Source organism: Tyto alba, unplaced genomic scaffold (genome assembly GCF_018691265.1).
Source record: "Tyto alba isolate M040663 unplaced genomic scaffold, T.alba_DEE_v4.0 Super-Scaffold_14, whole genome shotgun sequence".
NCBI classification, from domain to species: domain Eukaryota; kingdom Metazoa; phylum Chordata; class Aves; order Strigiformes; family Tytonidae; genus Tyto; species Tyto alba.
This window is the reverse complement of record NW_024881276.1, coordinates 25,698,637-25,716,983: the sequence shown is the minus strand read 5'-3', so window position 1 is coordinate 25,716,983 and position 18,347 is coordinate 25,698,637. Positions and strand designations below refer to the sequence as shown.

The window sequence follows — 18,347 nt, the reverse complement described above, 5'->3', positions numbered from 1 at the left end:
TCACAGACATTTCTCTCCGAGACAATGCTAGCTGATGCAGTTCCCCATCCCTCCAGCCATTCCTGCCTGTCCCCTGCTACAAGCAAAATGTGGAACCCCAGAACAAGCAGGGCCAAGGGACTAATCCAGGCTAGCAACAACCACTGCAGAAACAAGGCCCATCTTGTTCAGTGCAACATTTTATCGAACAGTAGGTTAAAAAATTATCTGTGAAGCATGGATTATTTATTTAATAAACAAAATACTCTTAATAACCTAAAAATTGCAGATACATTTACAGGTTTGTTCCAAAGGCAAAGGTATACTGTGGTAACGAGCACCAGAAAACCTGGGAAAACAAATCCAGTCTCTGACACTGACCTTCCATGAAATGGTAACTCACCAATTTGCTTTCACACGTAAAATAAGGATAACCTATATTTGCTTTTATAAATCAGTTTTGGCAGTATGTATTAAAAACTTGCATAAACACTATCTATTGCTCCTCAACAATGTCTGGACAATCTAATTTATAAGAGAGAATGAGGCTGCAGAAACAGCAAGCACATGGCAAGAAGAGAACAGGAAGGAGTAAGAGATTGAACCTGTGAGAGGGAGGAGGACAGGAAGAGAGGAAACATGACCAAAGACATACCAAACTAGCAGAGCCCTGTTTGAAAAAATATAAAGCATTTGCTAGTACAACAACAAAAGTCAAGCCAAAGATACATACAAGCACAGCCACTGCTCAGGATCAGCGTAGAAGCAGGACTCCTGGTTAGGAGTTTACTTTTGAACACTGATGCTTCGTGTGCTCTGCCTGGCTGGGCCCTGGAAATATACCTCAGGCTGGAGCCTGAAGCAGCAGCTACTTTGGTGCAGGAACTGGCTATACTGGCTTCTCAGCACAAGTGAAGGCCCTGTCCCACACAACCCCTTTCACTGCTTCAGGACGGGCTCCACACTTGCGCCAAGCTCGCTCCTAACATCACGACAGCGCCTGCACACGTCAGGGAGTAATGTCTGACACGCAGCTGCCAGCTGCACCCATGCTCCCCTCCACCTCAAGCCTCCACGAGAAGCAGCCACCAAGTTTCTTCACTAAGCTGTAGGCTACTCTCAATTAGCAAGGGACAATCCATTGCCACTTGGAGATGTGCTGGGTGGAAAGCCAGCATGTCAACTGATGGGAATACAAAGGGACACCTGGTCCCTGTGGCCCTTGGTCATGGCAGGAGGGATCCTGCTGCTCAGTTACCTGGGCAAAACAGTCCAAGGAGGAGTTTGGTCACCAAGTCTGGAGGCTGGGCACCCTGGTATTCCCCTTGGCCCGTCCCAAGCACTGCCCTCCAATGCTTTGTGGATGCTCTGCACTATTTCAAGAGGTGTACGTCCAGTTATTTTTAGACAGTTTGTGTCCTGACAAGACTTTAATTCTAAACATGAGTGAATTAACAAATACTGTTCTCAGTCAATGGTTCAGATATGCAGGGGAAACAGTGCAGCAAGACCAGCAATACCCCTGTGTGACCTGCTTGACAAAGGCATTCTCCTTTTAGGACCTTCCTGTGCAGCATTCTTCACAAACAGCAGACTGATGACATGGGCCACTACAGAAGCAGCATCAGTCTTGTCCTAGGGGCTGTCAGATGAGAATAGCAACAAAGAGGAGGAGAAATCAGAGTAGTATAGCCCGTACAAATGTTTCTCATCAAGTACAGTGACCACTAATTACTGGCTCTATTGTGTAAGGCTGATATGATACAGGCCTTCATAACTACTATGCTACTGAAGTGGAGATTAGAGACTGATAAGAGGTAAACATTCAGCCCCAGAAGGCACCAGAGGCTGGATGATTGCCCAAGAAGCATGAAGTCAGGAGAAAAAAAAAAAAAAAAAAAAAAAATCTGTAATAACTAGGGGAATTTGCCCCCCACCCCTGTGAGGAGCATGCGTGCTAATTTACACAGCAAGTGAGGCTAATTCAAATATAACTAGCCAATAGCAGATGGAATAGTAATTACGGACCAGTGAGTATAAACTTAGGTTTTTACTAATCATGTAACAAGATAAATAGACTGCAGTTTCTTTGTGTAGTGGGCTAGCTTTGTGGAGTTATCTCCTTGCACTCATCTTTGCGCAACTATGGAATAAACTGATATCCTGGCGCTGTGTGCAAGATCAGCTTTTGCAAACCAGGTAACTAACCCTGTTTGAGGGACAAGAGTAGCATACATGTTCTTCAAGGTGACGGGGAGAAAGCATAAAGGTCCCTCTAACATACCTCACATAGTTGATAAGGGCACTACATCCTGGTTATTATCTGCATTAGCGCAATTTTCATTTTTGCAGCAAGCACTTTCATTTTCCACATCGCAAAATTTCTGATTCATCATCCATCTTTCTTATGGTCAGCACAATAACCTGCTATGCTCTGAAATAAATGGGAACGGGTAACATATTGTGTAACAAATAAACTCAAACCTCAACATGCAGGTGCAAAAAGAGGACTACCTTGCATTAATATCTGCACCTTGTTACAACTTCCTGAGTGGTCTTTTTTTTCCCCCCCTTCCTACTTTATAGAAAGTGTAAGAAAGGAAGAACTGCTCCAAAATTGTTTAAAAATTCTGCTTTGCAGACACATACTAGTTCTTACCCATAGGCTTCAAAAACTCCTCACAAATCTCAACTGTATTTCCCAAGAGTTTCTGAAATAAATTATATTATGCCACCTGCTCCAGCTGGTAAACAGTCACAAAATGCCACACCAGCTCACATGATGGCACTGAAGACAGACTTCAGAAGTGTTTACCCTCATTTGCTGTTGCTCTGGGCCGTGTCTGATTTTTTTTCTTCCCTTCTTAAGCATTTGTATCAGAATTACATTAAGTCACTCATCCTACTGCATGTAATCACGTTCTTATCTTGCAGAGATAATAAAAGTTTGTGGGAATTCCAGATATTTTTGTATAAACCAGAGAGCAATCATTAAGCAGCAAACAATTAGGTGAAAATCTACACAGAAGTAGTAAGACCACAGGTACGAGGCCTAATTCTGACCGCAGTAAAAGAGCAGAAAACCAGAATTTTCTGCTTGTCTGAGTGACTTTGCGCCCGAGAGTAGAGCACACAGCTAAGCATGCAAGCTCCAGCTGCAACATGGGCCCCTGAACACTTCTGAAACTCAAGGGAACCCCAGCCCAGACACTGAGGGGCTGCAGTGTCAGGGGTATGTGCTTGTGGAGCACAATGTGCAGTGTTAGTGCCAGGGGACCACTCGAGCCACAAGCTATGTAAGACCTGGTGTAAAAGCATATTTGCCTCTTATAAGCTGCTTTCTAAGAAAGAAATCAGGCTCCTGTGGCAAGATTAGTAATTTTGATCTTGCAAAGAGATTTAAAAGAACAGGTAAGAAGAATTTAAAAATAAACCAAATCCCTAAAAATCTGTATTTGAATGTAATGACCAGCAAAGTAAAACTAAAGCTTCCCTTTCCTCGGTTTTCCTTTAAAGTTCTAGAATGGGCTTCTACTAGCGTAAGTAACTTGAAAACACAAGCGGATGGGTACTGGAAATACAGGTGTGCAAGCAGAACGCACTTAAAAATACACCTTGTTTCCTTCATGATGCAGTCTGATTTTTCATGCTACTGCTTGCAGTAATCGGACGCTATCTGGCAGGATATCTGGCAAACTACAGCGAGGCCTTGAATTCCTAAAAAATTAACGATCGTTCTACCTGTTATTGCTGGGGGTGGGGGGAGTGCAGTGACAGAGCGGGTGTCCGGTTGAGGCCGCCCGCTTTTCCCAACATTTCCCGTGACGGCGCCCACGGGGAGCAACGCGTGTGCAGGGCTCGGCGGCTGCGAGCAGCAAAGGAGCGCACCGCGGAGTGGGGCTTCCTTCCTTTTGTCCGACCTGCCCCCCTCTCCGGATCCCGCCTCGCACCCGGGACGCTGCGCCCCCCCCCCCCACCCCGGACCCCTCGCCCCGGCTGCCGGCGGGGAAACGCCGCCGCCACCAACCCCGATTCCCTCACAGGGGCCGCGACCCCCCCGCCCCCGCCCCAAAGCCCCGCCTGTGGCGACAACACCCCCTCACACCCCCCCACCCCCCCACCCCCCCTTCGCCGGCGTTACACAGCCCCAGCGGCGCCGCCCGCGCCCCAGCCCGCCCGGCACACACCGCCCCGGCGGCGGGGCCGGAGCCTCCCCACGCCGCGGGGTGCGTGAGCGTGTGCGACAGGGTGGGAGGAGGAGGAAAAGGAGGAGGAGGCCGCGGCGCGGCCCCACGCCCGCCGCGGGCAGGGCCGGGCCGGGCCGGGCGCTGAGTGCCGGGACCGCGCCACAACCGCCAGGAGCCCGGCGGGGCCCCGGCCCGGGATCCGGGAGCGGCTCCGCCGGGTTTTGCCTCGGACCCGCCTCGCCCCCCTCCCTCCTGCCCTCCCTCCGCGAGCCGCGGCGCGGCCGCTGTAACAAAGAACAGGCGGCATGGAGGCGGCGGCGGCGGAGGAGGAGGAGGCGGAGAAGGCGGCGGGGCCGCCGCCCCGGGAGCCCTCGCCACCGCCTCCGCCTCGGCCCGGCGCGCCCTGGAGGAGCGGCGGGGCGGCGAGAGGAGGCGCGGCGGGCCGGGCTGCGGCGGGGCGGGCGTCCCGCGTGGAGGATCCCGCGCGCGGGCCGGGGAGGGGGTGGTGGTAGGGTTTGGGGGAGGCGGAGTGTGGGGGGGGAATAGATGTCGGGCGGGAGCGCGGGGAACCGGCGTTTACCTGCCTGGGGAATGGCCAGACCCGGATCGGATCCGGACTCCGGGTTCCGATCCGCTCCGGAAACCACGCGCCACCGGAAGCCGGCGCGACCGGCCGCAAAGCGCGGCGGGAAATGTAGTCCGCCGACGGCGGGGGAGGGGAAGGGGGGGGTGGCCGGCCCGCGCCGTTACCTGGGGGCGGCGGCGCCGTCCCTCTCCCGGTGCCCTCATAGCGCTGGGTCGCCCCTGTCAGGGCAGCGCCGCGTCGCGGGGGTGAGAAACACCTGTGGGAGGGGCGGCCGCCCCCCCCCCCCGTCCTGCGCGGCGCCTCGGCCCTGCGCTGGGCGGGAGGAGGAGGAGGAGAGGAGCGGCTGCCATTGAGGCTGGGTTTTCCCCTTCTCCTCGCGGGGGACAGTGCCAGCGGCGAGGTCCCACGGGCGGTCTGCCCGAGGGCGCTCGGGGTGCGTGGAAGCGCTGCGGCGGGCACATAGCAGGCTGTGGGCCCTGGGATTTCTTTTCACACGATTCTTTCCTGTGAGGGCGGTGAGGCACTGGCACAGGTTTCCCAGAGAAGCTGTGGCTGCCCCCTCCCTGGAAGGGTTCAAGGCCAGGTTGGACGGGGCTTTGAGCAACCTGGTCTGGTGGGAGGTGTCCCTGCCCGTGGCGGGGCTTTGGAACTTCATGATCTTTAGGGTCCCTTCTGACCCAAGCCATCCTCTTACGATTTTTCCCCAGTGAAACCCTGAACAAAGAGCAAAGAGCATGGCCACACATGCCACTGAGGAACCACCAGCGATGCCTTTTTTTTTGTTTTTTAATGTAATAGGCTACTGCTGAGACCTGATGCCCAGGAAACAAAGGACGTGGACCCTGCACCCTCAGCTCAAGAGGTTTTAAAGCCCCAGTTTGGGTTACTGTGGTGCCTGCCCCTTTCCCTGCTGAAAGGTGTACTGCGCAGCCAAGGACGCCCCTTCAGAGGCAGAGGCCAGCGCCAGGAAGTCCTTACGCTTTTTGCATTCAAAGCGAGATGCTTTTTCCTCTTGTAAGAAATGTCTCCTACACCGGAGTCCCCCTAAAACCAAACAGCTCCCTGCGGCTGTGGTGTGACCGGCCAGTCTTCCCCGTAAGCGTGTCCCTGCCGATACAAAGATGATGGCAAGCGGGCGCCAGCTCTGTTCTCTCCAGGGGATGTGCTCTTCTCACAGCTACATCTTTAACAGCTGGCTAGGCCTGGCCATTTCTCGCTTCCCACCTGTTCCACAAGTACCCAGTTTCAAAAGGAATGCGCAGTGTTGTGCCTCTTCTTCTTAAGTGCTTGGGTAAACTGAAACAGTCCAGCATTTGCATTCTGAAAACGTTGTTTCTTGGTAAAAGAGTGTTAATTTAAGAAGGGGAAACAGTTTATTCTTTAAAAATGACTCACCAGGTGTTTTCAATGAGCACAGTAGTAAGGGCATTTTTTCATGGACCTAACTGCATGTACGGGTCATTTACTTTTTCAAAAACTGAAGCCACGTGGCCTTTGGGTTTGTACAGTCTGCTTTTACTTCCTTTTCCTGCACACCTCAGTACATATTCACATTCACAATGATGTCTTTGGGCCTCCACCTAGATTTCTCCAGCATCTAGTGCACAATGGTGGTTACCCTACTTGCAGTGCATTCACTCTGTCAGAGTAAGTATTAACTAATTCAGGATAGTCATCTGTATGTTTCCTAGCTGAAGCAGTCTGGCTTTACAATGCATGCGAGTCTGGATCCTGCAGCTCCAAAGTTTTTTGGTTCGTTTTTTTTTTGGGTCAGTATTCCTACCTTTGTGTAGCATTAACATCAGACTGTGAACTTGCATCTTACACGAGGCTCACTGGGGTAGAGATGGAAAAAATGAAGATCCCTTCCATTCATTGTTTAAGAATGAACTGGAGGAAAGAGTAGGGTGGCAGACTTAGTGCTACATCCCTTCCTGATCTCGCCTTGATAGGTCTTGTCACTTTTGCTCATACATGATAATGCTCATACATGAATGGCATTGCACAAGTTAAAAAACTTCACCCAAGATTAGAGCAGGAAGGAAAAGAAGGTTTGTTGGGAAACTATTAGGAAATTTCAGCTAAGCACTTCAAGAATATGAAATAAACAAGCACAGAAATGCAGGCCGCAACTCCCAAAGAGGGAACATATAATTTCCTTGCAAAAGAAGGTGTAGCACTCACTTTGGGAAGGGAAATAACACTATCATGGCTATTTTCATGTGAATGGCTATTTTTGGTGTTTTTGTTTGTTTTTCTTTCTTTTTTTTTCTTCTTCCTCAGTCTGATAGGGCTTTGTGGCAGCATTAATTTAGAACATAACTTTTTCAGTAAAATGATCGCAAGAGAAACTTACTCTCAGGCTGTGCTCATTTTAGTACTGGTGTCCTTCTACATAGGATCTAGGCCCTAACACTCCTCCCCCTTTGCCCCCCAAATTACAGATGGTTTCAGGATAATACAATGTAAGCAAGAGAAAAAATAACGAGTAACCACAATGAGCTTCACAGTTCCTTCTTACACTAGTTTCCCAACCCAGTCCACATTTCAGGCAATTTCTCAAGGAACAAGAAGGGGTAACCTGATATGGCCAGGGTTATCAGAGACAACCCACAGTGTCAGCTGAGTGTAGGTGGGGAACTCTGCTCCTGAATAAACAGGTAAATGGACTGTGTTAAGCAACAGGTCACATTAGTGAAGGAGAGTAGAAAAACATCTGTTATGCTTGGCTGACTAGGTACGTAGGACAGCACACTACACAGAGACAATTGGCTTTTATTGTACTTACAGCAGTAGTTATTTCTTTAAAAAATCCTCAGGCTTTTTAGTGATATAATAAATCTGTACATCATAGACTTCTTAATTGCACCAACTTAATTTTGTGTATACACAGAAAAAAGAAAAAAAAAGACAAAAAAAAAAAAAAGAAACCCACAGCAGAAGTAACTATCACAGTTGAATGCTAGAGAAAAAAATGCTTTACCCTTCCTGGAATATCAGAGCATAACACATTATTGAGAAATACAGAGTTACAGTATCAGAAAGACCTCAGACACATCCCTCCCAGCTATTTTCACACCATGCCATCACCTTGCATAGTAACAGTTTGGATATCCTGAGTGAATGGTATTATTCACCCTTAGCTTAATCACCCTTGTTATATAGTTAATCTTGAGCTGTTTGTCACCAAGGCTGTGGCTTAGCATGTACAGAAGCATACACTCACTTTAAACACATGAATAAATCCACCTAGGTCCTGTGGAGGTCAAAGCGTGAGGTCAGCTGTTCCCACTCACACTGGGAATGTCTTAGCCAGGAGCTACGGTATATTTAATTCTGTACCAGGATAAGCACATATCTCAAACTTCAGCTCTACTATTCAAAAACTGCAATAAACTAAATTTAAAAAGCCATGCGGCTCCCACCTTGTATAGAGCTCCTGCTCCTTGTAGCACCTTGAGCTACCAGAGCTGAAAAAGATGTTAAAACAAGCGCAACGTTCTTATTTTGCTTCCCCATACACATTTGGTAGTATTTTATATAGTTGACTTTGCTTTTTCCTATGATACTTTGCATATCAAGAACACCAAAACTTTACAAGAAATACATAGCAGAAAGCTTTCACTTGAAAACCACCTGGAACCAGTGAGTTTGCAGTACCAGGAAACGCTGTAAAATTTCACTGATCCTCAAAACTGGTATCACTGCCAGGCAATAGAACACCTCGAAAAAAGCAATGCTGTAAGCCAAGTCCTCCCAAGAGCAAGAAAGTAACTACAGGTCTGTATGACCTGGAGCCCCAACCTCTCTCCCAAAGGAAGAGCAAGGGAAAATCTAACAGAAACCGTAAGAATAAAGCCCAGTATTTATGCCTGCACAGTTTATGACCTGTCCATTAAGTTGAAGTTTGACAAAGGTATTTTGCTCTTTAAAAGAATATGAACTTTTTTCCACAACGGCATTCCTTCTCCTTCCCACTGCCTAAGATTCACAAGTTTCATACATAGTTAGGAGTGAAATGACTGTAATTTCTTCCTAGAGTGAACTGGATATGAAATACTGATGATCTAGGGATAAAGGATCCCCTCCTCTTTAAAGTGACTTTTAAAGTGATCTGAGTCACTTTAGGAAAGTTATCTAGTTTGCATTCACACTTGAGATATCAGGTAGTTTTATTGCTTTCATCTACTAATTGAAATTTAATTCTTGTTCTACTTACTTGGTCAAAATTCACACTAAAGCCAAGGCAAATCTTGGTTAGGTAAGGATGCAGGTTATCTCCATCAAGGCAAATGAAAAGCCAAGATACCATAAAGCAAATCAAACCACAAACACAGATTAAGAAGGTTCAATTATGTGCAGAAAAATTCTTTAGGAAGGAAAAGCAAGCCTTCATCTCGTAGTCCTCATAAAATAAATACCATGCCTTCTTTGCTGTACAGAACATTCTGAAACACAAAAGTGTAAGGAAAGAGGCAAAAAGGAAGAAAAATTTCACAGGCTGTTTCCAAGCTATTATTCTGAAGTAGTTAAATTGGAAGGTAGAAAACAAGTTTTCAGTGTAATACCATGCAGAGATTTGTTTTCCTGTTCAAATGTGTAGTTATTAAAATCATGAAGATTGCAAAACATAAAAGAGCAAAATGATTCCCTCCAGCATCCTTCACGCAACTGCACAGGAAATACTCAGCAACTGACAGGATACATTGCAGTTAGTTATGCCAGTTTACAAATCCAGTCCTCCTGACCCAAACCTGTAGCATAGCGCCTGCTGGTTGTCAGGACACAACTTATGCTGACCTAATTAATAATACACAAAAAATGGACATACTGAGATCTCCTGATTTTAAATGACAACCTAAATCACCTCGGAAGGGGGAGAATGGGATTCAATATTGTGGGCCTTTGGGGTCGTCACGACTGAGCAACTCAGTTGTCCCTTTCTGTTTAGTACCTTAGCTTGTTTTTACAACAGAACATAAACTAGTTGTAGAGGAGTAGGTGAGAAACACACCAGCCAGATATAGAGGTCAAACATCAAACCAAATGGTGTTTATTTTCCTGAGGAGTGAAGTCAATTAAAAAACCAAGACTCCCTTTCTATCCCAAATGCCTTGCTTTCCTTGTCTTAAGAAATAATTATGTCTCAATATACGTGAGCCCAAACTTTCATATAGTTTGCAATATAGGATGTTTTTGGTTCCCACCATCAAGACACACATTTAGGCAATCACCATGACCTTAAGAAAGAGGAACCAAAAAACCACTTCTTCAGTGTGTATCTGTTCTTTAGGGTAAGCTACGAGCAAACCCTGCTCCTGTATTCTGCAAGTTATTCAGTGTTAATTCCACCCCATTCTCTAGTACACGATAAAGCTTCTGTCAATTAAAATCCCAGTTCGGTAATTTAAGTAGACTTCAAGTAGTGTTATGTGCTCCCTTGACGTTCCCAATTCCACCTCTTTTAGTATAAGGGGGTGCTACCCATGGAGCTCAGTCTCACTTTGATTTCTTGAACTCAGTGACCAGTTGTTTTTTTCCTTCAGCAAACAAGACTGAGCATTTAAAACGGCAGGGATTTGACTCCCCTACACTGCCCCATCACATGAAGGGCTCCCTGTAAAATCAAAGGAAAAAAATGTATGTTGAGAGAACATAACATCAGGTTTTTTTAATGCTTGTATCATGAACCACTGTAGAACATACAAATGAAGATACCTAAATTCTACTTTCTATTACATCAACAATAAACAAGAGTGTTTAAGCACATTCAAGCTGGACAAACCTGTATTACTGAACTGGGATTTTTATGCATGTTATAGTTCTAGAAGACTCACTTGTAACTGATTTTCGAAATACAGAATATTAAAATACCTTCACACGTTTTCATAATAAGCAGCATGCTTAAATGTATAACTATTTGATAGTCTGGACTGCTGTACTACCACAGTGATTTTAGGAAGTTACACATAAACAGTACTTTTAAACAGTAGGCTCAGTTAAAAGATTTTGACAGTTCATTTCTAATATTTTCTTGGTTAAAAAGAAACCAAAACCCCTCTACTTTTGTATTCTTTGTAACAATATTTACCAAGGAATCTACAGTCCATCAGAAGCTTTGAAATGTATTTCTGTTCTTCAGTGACTTCCTATTTTGAAGAACAGTTTAAGTTGAAAGCCCAAATATCTGCCAAATGTTGGATGTCTTAAGGGGAGGAAAGGGTCGGGGGGAATCACTGTTGGCAAAGCAGGCACAAATCTATCATCCATTCATGTCAGTAATTCAGATGGAACAGGTGTTTTTCTTGGCTAAAGAGAACAGGCTTGGTCCTTTTTCCTCAGTAGGAATGTAGATGATGGAAAAGTACAGGTATGCACAAAATACGGTACCTGTGAAATACTGACTTTTTACTCTTCCAAAACAAGAGCTATGCCTTTACTTTCATCAGTTTTTCCTTTTAATTTAAAGGAGCCAGCTGCATAAAAAAAAGTTAAAAAACTCACCCAACGAACCACTCACCACATGACAACACTGGTAGATCTAGAAACTGAAGAACAACTAAGGGAATTGTTATTATTTTTTAAAAAGCTCTCTTCATAACTGTGTTCTCTAAGATCTCAGCATTTGGCAAGTAAAACAAGCTGTCTAATGAAAAGCGTTATAGGGTTAAATATGATCTATTCATCACTTATTGCTCGTAGCTTTGCATTTGATATGATGGTTAACACACTTGTCTAACAAGTACTTGGGAGAAGGAATTAGAGCCCCTAAGACAGGTTTTTGCATTAGCAATGCAGCTTCTCACACAGGGAAGAAAAGCTACATATAAGAATTTGTAAATGTTTTGTTTGCAAGTAGACTCAAGTAGACTTTAAAAAAAGTTCTGTTTTTTTTAAGCATAACTTATGCACAGAACATTAAACAATATGCTAGTATAAGTATTTGCATAATTTATTGATTTATGGCTAATATCAAAGGCATCTCTCCACCTACATGGACTGAGCAGTTATTACAGCAGGCTACAGTTATTACAGTAGGCTATCTTAATCAGCATTTTAGTTCTGCTTCTGAAAACTTACCCGTTTCCAAATTACAATACAAACTGGTTCTGGGTCTCTCTTTTCCCTTTCAGCCTGACTAGAAAAACAAGTTGAGACTTGCGTTGCTACTATTCCAGGCTGCAGGAAGGAAGCACAGTGGTATCTTCTCTCTTTATTGTGGTTCAGTCATGTAGCAGGTATGATGTGTTAGTTCTTAGCACCCTGTTAATGTAAACTAGGTGCTTACACGCAGGTTCTCCCCACCTGCACCATTCTGCATCCCCCTCATCTTCTACAGTAAACCACATGGTCCTCCAAAAGCTGTCGCGATACAATTAGTGCTGCTTGTATTTGGAGGAGCAACTTTATAACCAGAGAGAGAAAGCGTTCTGGAAAAATAAACAAAAAAGACAAGCTTTCTGTTTATTCCCAGGCCACTGTTTCAGTGAACATCATTTTATGCAAGTCATCATCTGTATTTGTATTCTCTAGTACTGCTCTGTAAACAAATGGTCAACTGATGTGCACGTATCCCACCAGAGAGTGTTGAGTCTTATATGTATGGTTCTGCCGAAGCACCGTTCAGTTTGTTCTTGCTTTTGTTTTTGGAAAGGAGCTTTCTGTTCAGAATACGTGAAAGCGTGCCTCCCTTCTTGCGTGCTTCCTCTGACAGTGGCTGCTGCAGGTAGACAAGATCGTTGTGCGACTGACTCATTCCTGGATCCTTCTGATGATGTCGCCGGCGGAAAAACAGCTTTGCGCTTTTTTTCAAAATCCCACCTGCAGAAGCAAATAGCAGAGGTGCAGGACACTTTAGATAGAACAGGCTGCTTTCTTCTTGGAGCTCAGCCTTAACTGTAACTGCAGCATGACTGAAAAAAGCCCTGGTCTTAACATTTCCAGTTTAAGCATCACCCTCGTAATGATTCAAACAATGTTAGAAGGCTAAGAGCGTGGTGAATCTAAAGCAAGAATATTGATGGTTTGGAACCTAGAGGCCAAAACAGTATGAGTTCCACCTTGGAACAAGTGATTTCAGATACTGGCAGACGCGAGCAATCGTCGTGCTTTCAGCCAGAGGCACACATACATACAACTGCATGCTCCTGAATCCTCCCTGCCCCGCTGGTGATCCAGCTCTCTCCCAGCTGAACACCGCTGAGAAATTCAGACTCCATGGAAGCATGTATTTCTCTGCTTCTCCTCATTCCATGCAAGTATCATGCAAACTGAATCATGGCAGACTGTGGTAGTTCTAGATATATGCATATGCACACACTTGTACAGTTAGCAGAAATATTCAGGAGAGAAGAGCTCACATATGCTGCTAGAGGAGCGCTAAAGAAAAAAGGAGTTTTCTTTCAGTTCTGTCAGATATTATGCTGTTGAAAATGAAGGAAAGCTACTGTGAAACATGCTTATGAGCAATCAAATATTAATCCTATGATTTAATCTTCTAAAGCCAATCCACACATCTTGGGGAAGTCTTCTTCCTTACACTTTATTAGTTTGAAATGCTTTTCTGAAAGCTATGGTAGTGGTCAAACATATACATGCACAGCGCTTGGTGTGGGTTGTACACTGGGTTCTCACAAGTCAAACAGGCATATCCAATCCTTCCAATACAATAGAAGTACAGAGTATTTTATAAAAAGAACTACATAGAGGAAGTAATGTTACTCTTTGTTGTTTTAGAGATTAAAGGAGCTGAAAAGATTAGCCTGTGATGCACAGAAAGGTGGCATTTTAATTTGAGGTGAAGGACACTGTTGTTGCTGGAGAACGGTACCTGACAGTCAGCCCATACAAGCCAGACAACACGTAATCTATATGAATTTGGTAGCACCACCTACAGTAACAATCACAAAGCATTTGCTATTTTAAAATCCTGTTAGGAATAGCAATTCACTTCAAGCAGATTAAAATAGTATCACATCTGCGCCCAAGAGGTTCAGAAATTTGCTCAAATCCCTTCTGCGGTAAATTAAGTCACTTTATTTTGTTGCATTCCTTCCTTTGATCCCATGTCAAACCTATTATGCAGCCAAGGCAATTGCAGCTGTCATCTCACCAGGGACTCGGGACTCCTGTTGCCAACATCAGCCACCAGTACTCTTCTCTCTTTGCAAGCTCGGGTAGTTTTTGCAGCCACTGTTCTGCCAGATTTCACCTTCCTTTTCCATGTGCAATTGTGCCTGATGTGTGAGGCAGCTTGGCTGCAGCTGGCAGGGACACTGCTCCAAGCTACCAGCAACACTTAGCCTGGTGACAGTACATCAGCCCCGTGTTAAAATAGCAACGGTTTTATGCAGAATCGGGCAGTGGTGGTGTCCAAGTGGCACGAGCCGATTTGAACGAAGGAGGACCCAGGTACCAAGCCAACACAGGAGCCTTCTGGCAGTCAGACTAGTACGTGAGGACACTCATCTCCCTGGCAAAGCTTCCACAGCTCGTCCCACACCACTATCACGTTTCCCGACTCTTTCTCAGTTCAGCCATTAATTCCTGTCACCGCACAGTCTTGATTCTGCTTTTCCTCCCATTGCCAACGGATACGAAAAGCAACACACAGACCAATTCTTTCATGCGATACTGTGCAATAGCTAGAATTACATATTTGTCCCCCGAGGACTTGACACAGGCGGCGTGTCATTTTGGACAGCGGCAGCTGCAGAATAGGTATTTCACGGCAGCTCTGCTGCACGCAGCCAGATGCTTCTTTGTTCAGACCAGAGCAGTTACAAACATGTGCTTGGGTTTATTACTTCATATTTTAAGGACTAAGCACTCAGCACCTGGGAAGACACTCTAGCATGTTTTGTCTTGCTGCTGCTGAGACTTTTTTCTCACAGGGCACAATGGGATGGAGCAGAAGTCGGCTGAAAGCAACCGAACTCATGGATTTGAATCTTGACTACTCTCCCATCACCCTCTGACTTATCTTTTTGGCAAGGCAGTACCACTTCAAGCTATTGTCAACAGCATAAAAGAAACAGTGTTCAACTCCATGATACTGACAGTTGTTAATATGCAAAGGCTGGGGGGGATTGATGAGGCCTTGCTGCTGCGCGGCTTTTGTTTCAGCACTCAGCTGGTTTGCCCAGCAGTCTCGGCAGCCAACAGGAGTACGGCAGAAGGGTTTATCCATAAGCAGCTATTTAGTCCTATCCATTCAGACTGATTTTCCATACTAGGAAATAGAACTGAACCAAGAATGCTGTAAAAATTGTGCCAGTGGCCTGGGGCAACTTGCTGCAGCTGAAAACCTGCAGGCAGCACTTCCCCGAGAGTGGCACAGGCTCGGCACAAGCAGCAGCCCCCCGCCATGAAAGCTCCCTGTGTTTTCGGAGGTACTGATGTCACTGCTACCTGGAAGCTTGCCACGTCCCCGCTGCCACCCATCAGTCTCTAGCCAGCGTGGTACGTGCTGCCTGACAGTGGCTCCAGCTGTTGTGGAGGCATGCACCCCTGCTAAGAAGGCAGGATACAGCAAATCACAAGCTGGGCAACACTCGTGCTGGTTGCATGCTTACTTCCCGAGTTCAACAGGATCCATAAGCCAACTCTGCCCCTAACACCAGGAGCTAAGCAGAGAGCATGTCAAGAGTGCTGTACAGACTGACTGGTCTTCATAGGCTCCTCTGCACTAGTTTAGAGTGTTCTGAAAACACTTGAGGGGCTAGGATCACTTCTGAACCTCATTTTTGTTCATGAAGGAAGATTTCCTTCCATATCTACAAGGATATGAACAGAGGGTACTTATTTCCATTCCTTCCCAACTTCCAAAACAGTTTTTATCCAGGTGGTTTTGTAAATACCTGCTGAGGTCTTGGTAGCTCTACAAGTCAGGCTAGAAAAGAGATCTAGAAAACTGTAAGCAGCAGGTTTTAAAATAAGCTTTCTGTGTGTGCATATCCAGTTATGGGGTCACACAATTTACATGAGCAGATTTTGATTGATGACCAGACACTACAAGAATGGGCATGATGGAGAGAGAGAAGGACTCTAGAACACCCCTCCAAGCCTTCCCTGCTGTCCATTCTGTGTGATCCGCCTGGACAGCATGACCATCAGAAGAATGATTTGTTACACCAGACTAGTCTGCTAAGACACCTGAGGACAAGAAGGTAATTTTGGAGGGAGGAAAGAAATGGATGGGGGAAGAAGAAAATGGGTGCCAAACTACGTTTTGCTTCAGTTTTCACAATGAGTGTATCACTGTAAAGCTACATTTTTTTTTTTTTTAAAAAAAGACAAAAATAACTTACTGTGTAGGTAATTAATTCTGGTTGGCATAGTCCTCTTAAGTTTATAAAAGGGAATGGGTAAGAAAAAGGAAGTCAGAAAGGTATAAAAACAAAAATGTGCAAGAGTAAAAAAAAAAAGACTCATAACATTAAGACATCAATACATACACAAGGCTTTTTAAAGCAGAAAGGGTTTTGTCTGCTTTGTTTAGGTTTTTGTTGTGTTTGTTTTGCCTTTTTTTTTTTTTTAGTTTTTTAAAAGGGAAAGCATTTGACAAAACAGAAACTTTAAACTATTCAAAGCTAACTGAAGGCAGGGGGGTTGAAATGTTTTCCTATCTCACTCCGTAAAAGCTACTTGGCTCTGACAAAGCAGAGTTTAAGACTTCCACCAAGAGATCTGTGTATAAAGAAAGGGATTTGAGAGAGTTTTTAAAAATATTTTTTCAAGGTGAGACAACTGTCTCAAATATTAGAGATACTTGGTGCTTTTAGCAGTCATATACCACACCGTGTAAACAGGATCTTTAGAAGGCTGATCTTTTTGAAACATACTGCACAGGGAAAAACAAAACAAGACAACAGCTCACATACAAACTTCCACTTGCTTGTTTTCCAAATAACATGTTAAAGAAGAGTCCAGAGGTTTTACAAAATCTCAGCTTCCTAAGCTTCTCCAGGCTCCAAACGAGACAAATCTCTTCACAACTAATCCCCTACCCCCACCCCAAACACACCCAAAACCTTCCAATCCCTAACCATCTATGTCAAATTGATTGTTGCTGTACCATCCTGATCTATCAGATGGAGCAATACAGCCATGAGAAAGCCAGAAAACCTCTATGCTCTAAGGAGAGCCTTGCCAAAGAGGTCCAGTGTATGCCTTATGGGGGGGAAATTACGATAATTTAGTATGATACTGAGGTTTTGTAGTAAGCCATTTTACAGTATTTCTGGGTAAGGAAAGACTAGAAAATAATAAAGCAAAAGAGGGATGGATATGGGTGAGAAACAACAATTTTTGCAACTTCAACATGCAGCCCATGAGACTGATGGGGCACCTGTTCAGGGCACAGTCCACTGCGCTGGCTCTTGTGTCAGACTTCCTAACAGCCCCTGTGTTTACCACTTAACCACAAACCAGTGCTACATCCTCAGCAGTGGATGGATTTATAAAGGAAACACAAAGAATCCTAAGATATTTTCAAACTGCAGCTATCCAGGTGCATAACTGTATAAGCAAAATGACCTGACTCCTTATTTACTTATTAAATTACTTTTTTTTTTTTTTTTTTAAGCAAACTATGTATTAATGAAATCTGTGAAAAGGGAGAAACTGTTCACAAGGCAGTTAAGAGAGAATGTATTTCTGGTTTAACTGTGGTGCTTCCTGAACACATGCTTTAGTGAGGGCAGGGAAATCCTGTGCTCAGAGATGTGAAGGAGAAGAAGAAATGTATCAGAAAGCTACTATGGAACCCTGACATTTTCACATTAGTAACGGGGCTGTTAATATAGCACAAGTCCTTGTTTATGTGAACATGGTTTTCATCAAGGAACTGACCATGTGGCTAGTTATTTCTCTCCCAGATAACTGAGTTGGGCTTAGTGAACTGCCCCTCAACTTCTCAGAGCAAGCCCTTCTTCCTGATGGAGGGGAGTGTAAGACAGTCTGACCTGGCTCAGAGAGCCAGAAGGCTGCCCTCTTTATGGCTGTTAGTAGGACACCTTCAACCAACATCACAGTCATAAGGAGTCTAAGGACAAAAATCAGTAAGCAAGGATGAACTTCTACAGTGTTGCATGACGTTGCCAATAATGTAGAGAAAGCAGTTCACTGAAGCAGAGGTAAGGATCACATACCTTTAGATTTCTTCATGCTCCCAGTTTCTGAAACACTTAACGAGCTCCCCGATATATCTTCACAGGTCTGGTCTAAGAGTGTGTTGGTGTCCCACTGTTGGCTGCCGTTCTCCAAACCCCAAGCCTTACGGGCACTTTGCTGTGGGTCAGTAGCAGGTACTATTTCTGAAGCATCTAATGATAGCTTTTCATCAGTGGTGACTTTTGCAACAGCTTCCTGCACAGTGGGTGGATCTACTTCTTTGCAGGAGCTGTCCATGGCTGCAGCATAGTCCATCATCAGCGCAGCTTCACTGTCCTGAGATAAAGAGGTCTGTCCAGTGAAGATAAGAGACAACATTGACACAAGCCGCTCTGCTGGAAAAACACAAGCCTCCCTGCAAAAGTTTTTATCTTCTTTATACTTTTACTTGTATTGCTCAGGGCTATCAGAAAGCCACTGTG

General features: G+C 45.0%; 2 protein-coding genes across 12 annotated transcripts in view; both read right to left on the bottom strand.

Moving 5' to 3' along the window:
* PRDM15 (PR/SET domain 15) overlaps positions 1 to 5,533 on the bottom strand; it is a 43,385-nt gene extending 37,852 nt beyond the window's left edge. For 6 of the 10 annotated variants that reach the window (XM_033011334.2, XM_033011340.2, XM_033011339.2 and 3 more), the window contains exon 1: positions 4,747 to 5,533. The gene's annotated coding sequence lies outside the window, so the exon portion shown is untranslated. Of the gene's footprint in view, positions 1 to 1,237; positions 1,260 to 2,263; positions 2,424 to 3,581; positions 3,808 to 4,746 lie in introns of those variants that run through there. The other 4 variants (XM_042788609.1, XM_033011337.2, XM_033011335.2 and 1 more) reach the window with 4 other exon arrangements.
* Positions 5,534 to 7,511: 1,978 nt separating this feature from the next.
* The window catches only part of C2CD2 (C2 calcium dependent domain containing 2), a 41,585-nt gene continuing 30,749 nt past the window's right edge, over positions 7,512 to 18,347 (bottom strand). The window contains exons 13-15 of one of the 2 annotated variants that reach the window (XM_042788502.1): positions 17,904 to 18,216; positions 16,062 to 16,095; positions 12,459 to 12,573 (exon numbers count right to left, since the gene is read on the bottom strand). In XM_042788502.1, coding sequence (XP_042644436.1) covers positions 16,073 to 16,095; positions 17,904 to 18,216 — 336 coding nt within the window. In that variant the 3' untranslated portion in view covers positions 12,459 to 12,573; positions 16,062 to 16,072. Of the gene's footprint in view, positions 12,574 to 16,061; positions 16,096 to 17,903; positions 18,217 to 18,347 lie in introns of both variants that reach the window. The other variant, XM_042788501.1, reaches the window with a different exon arrangement.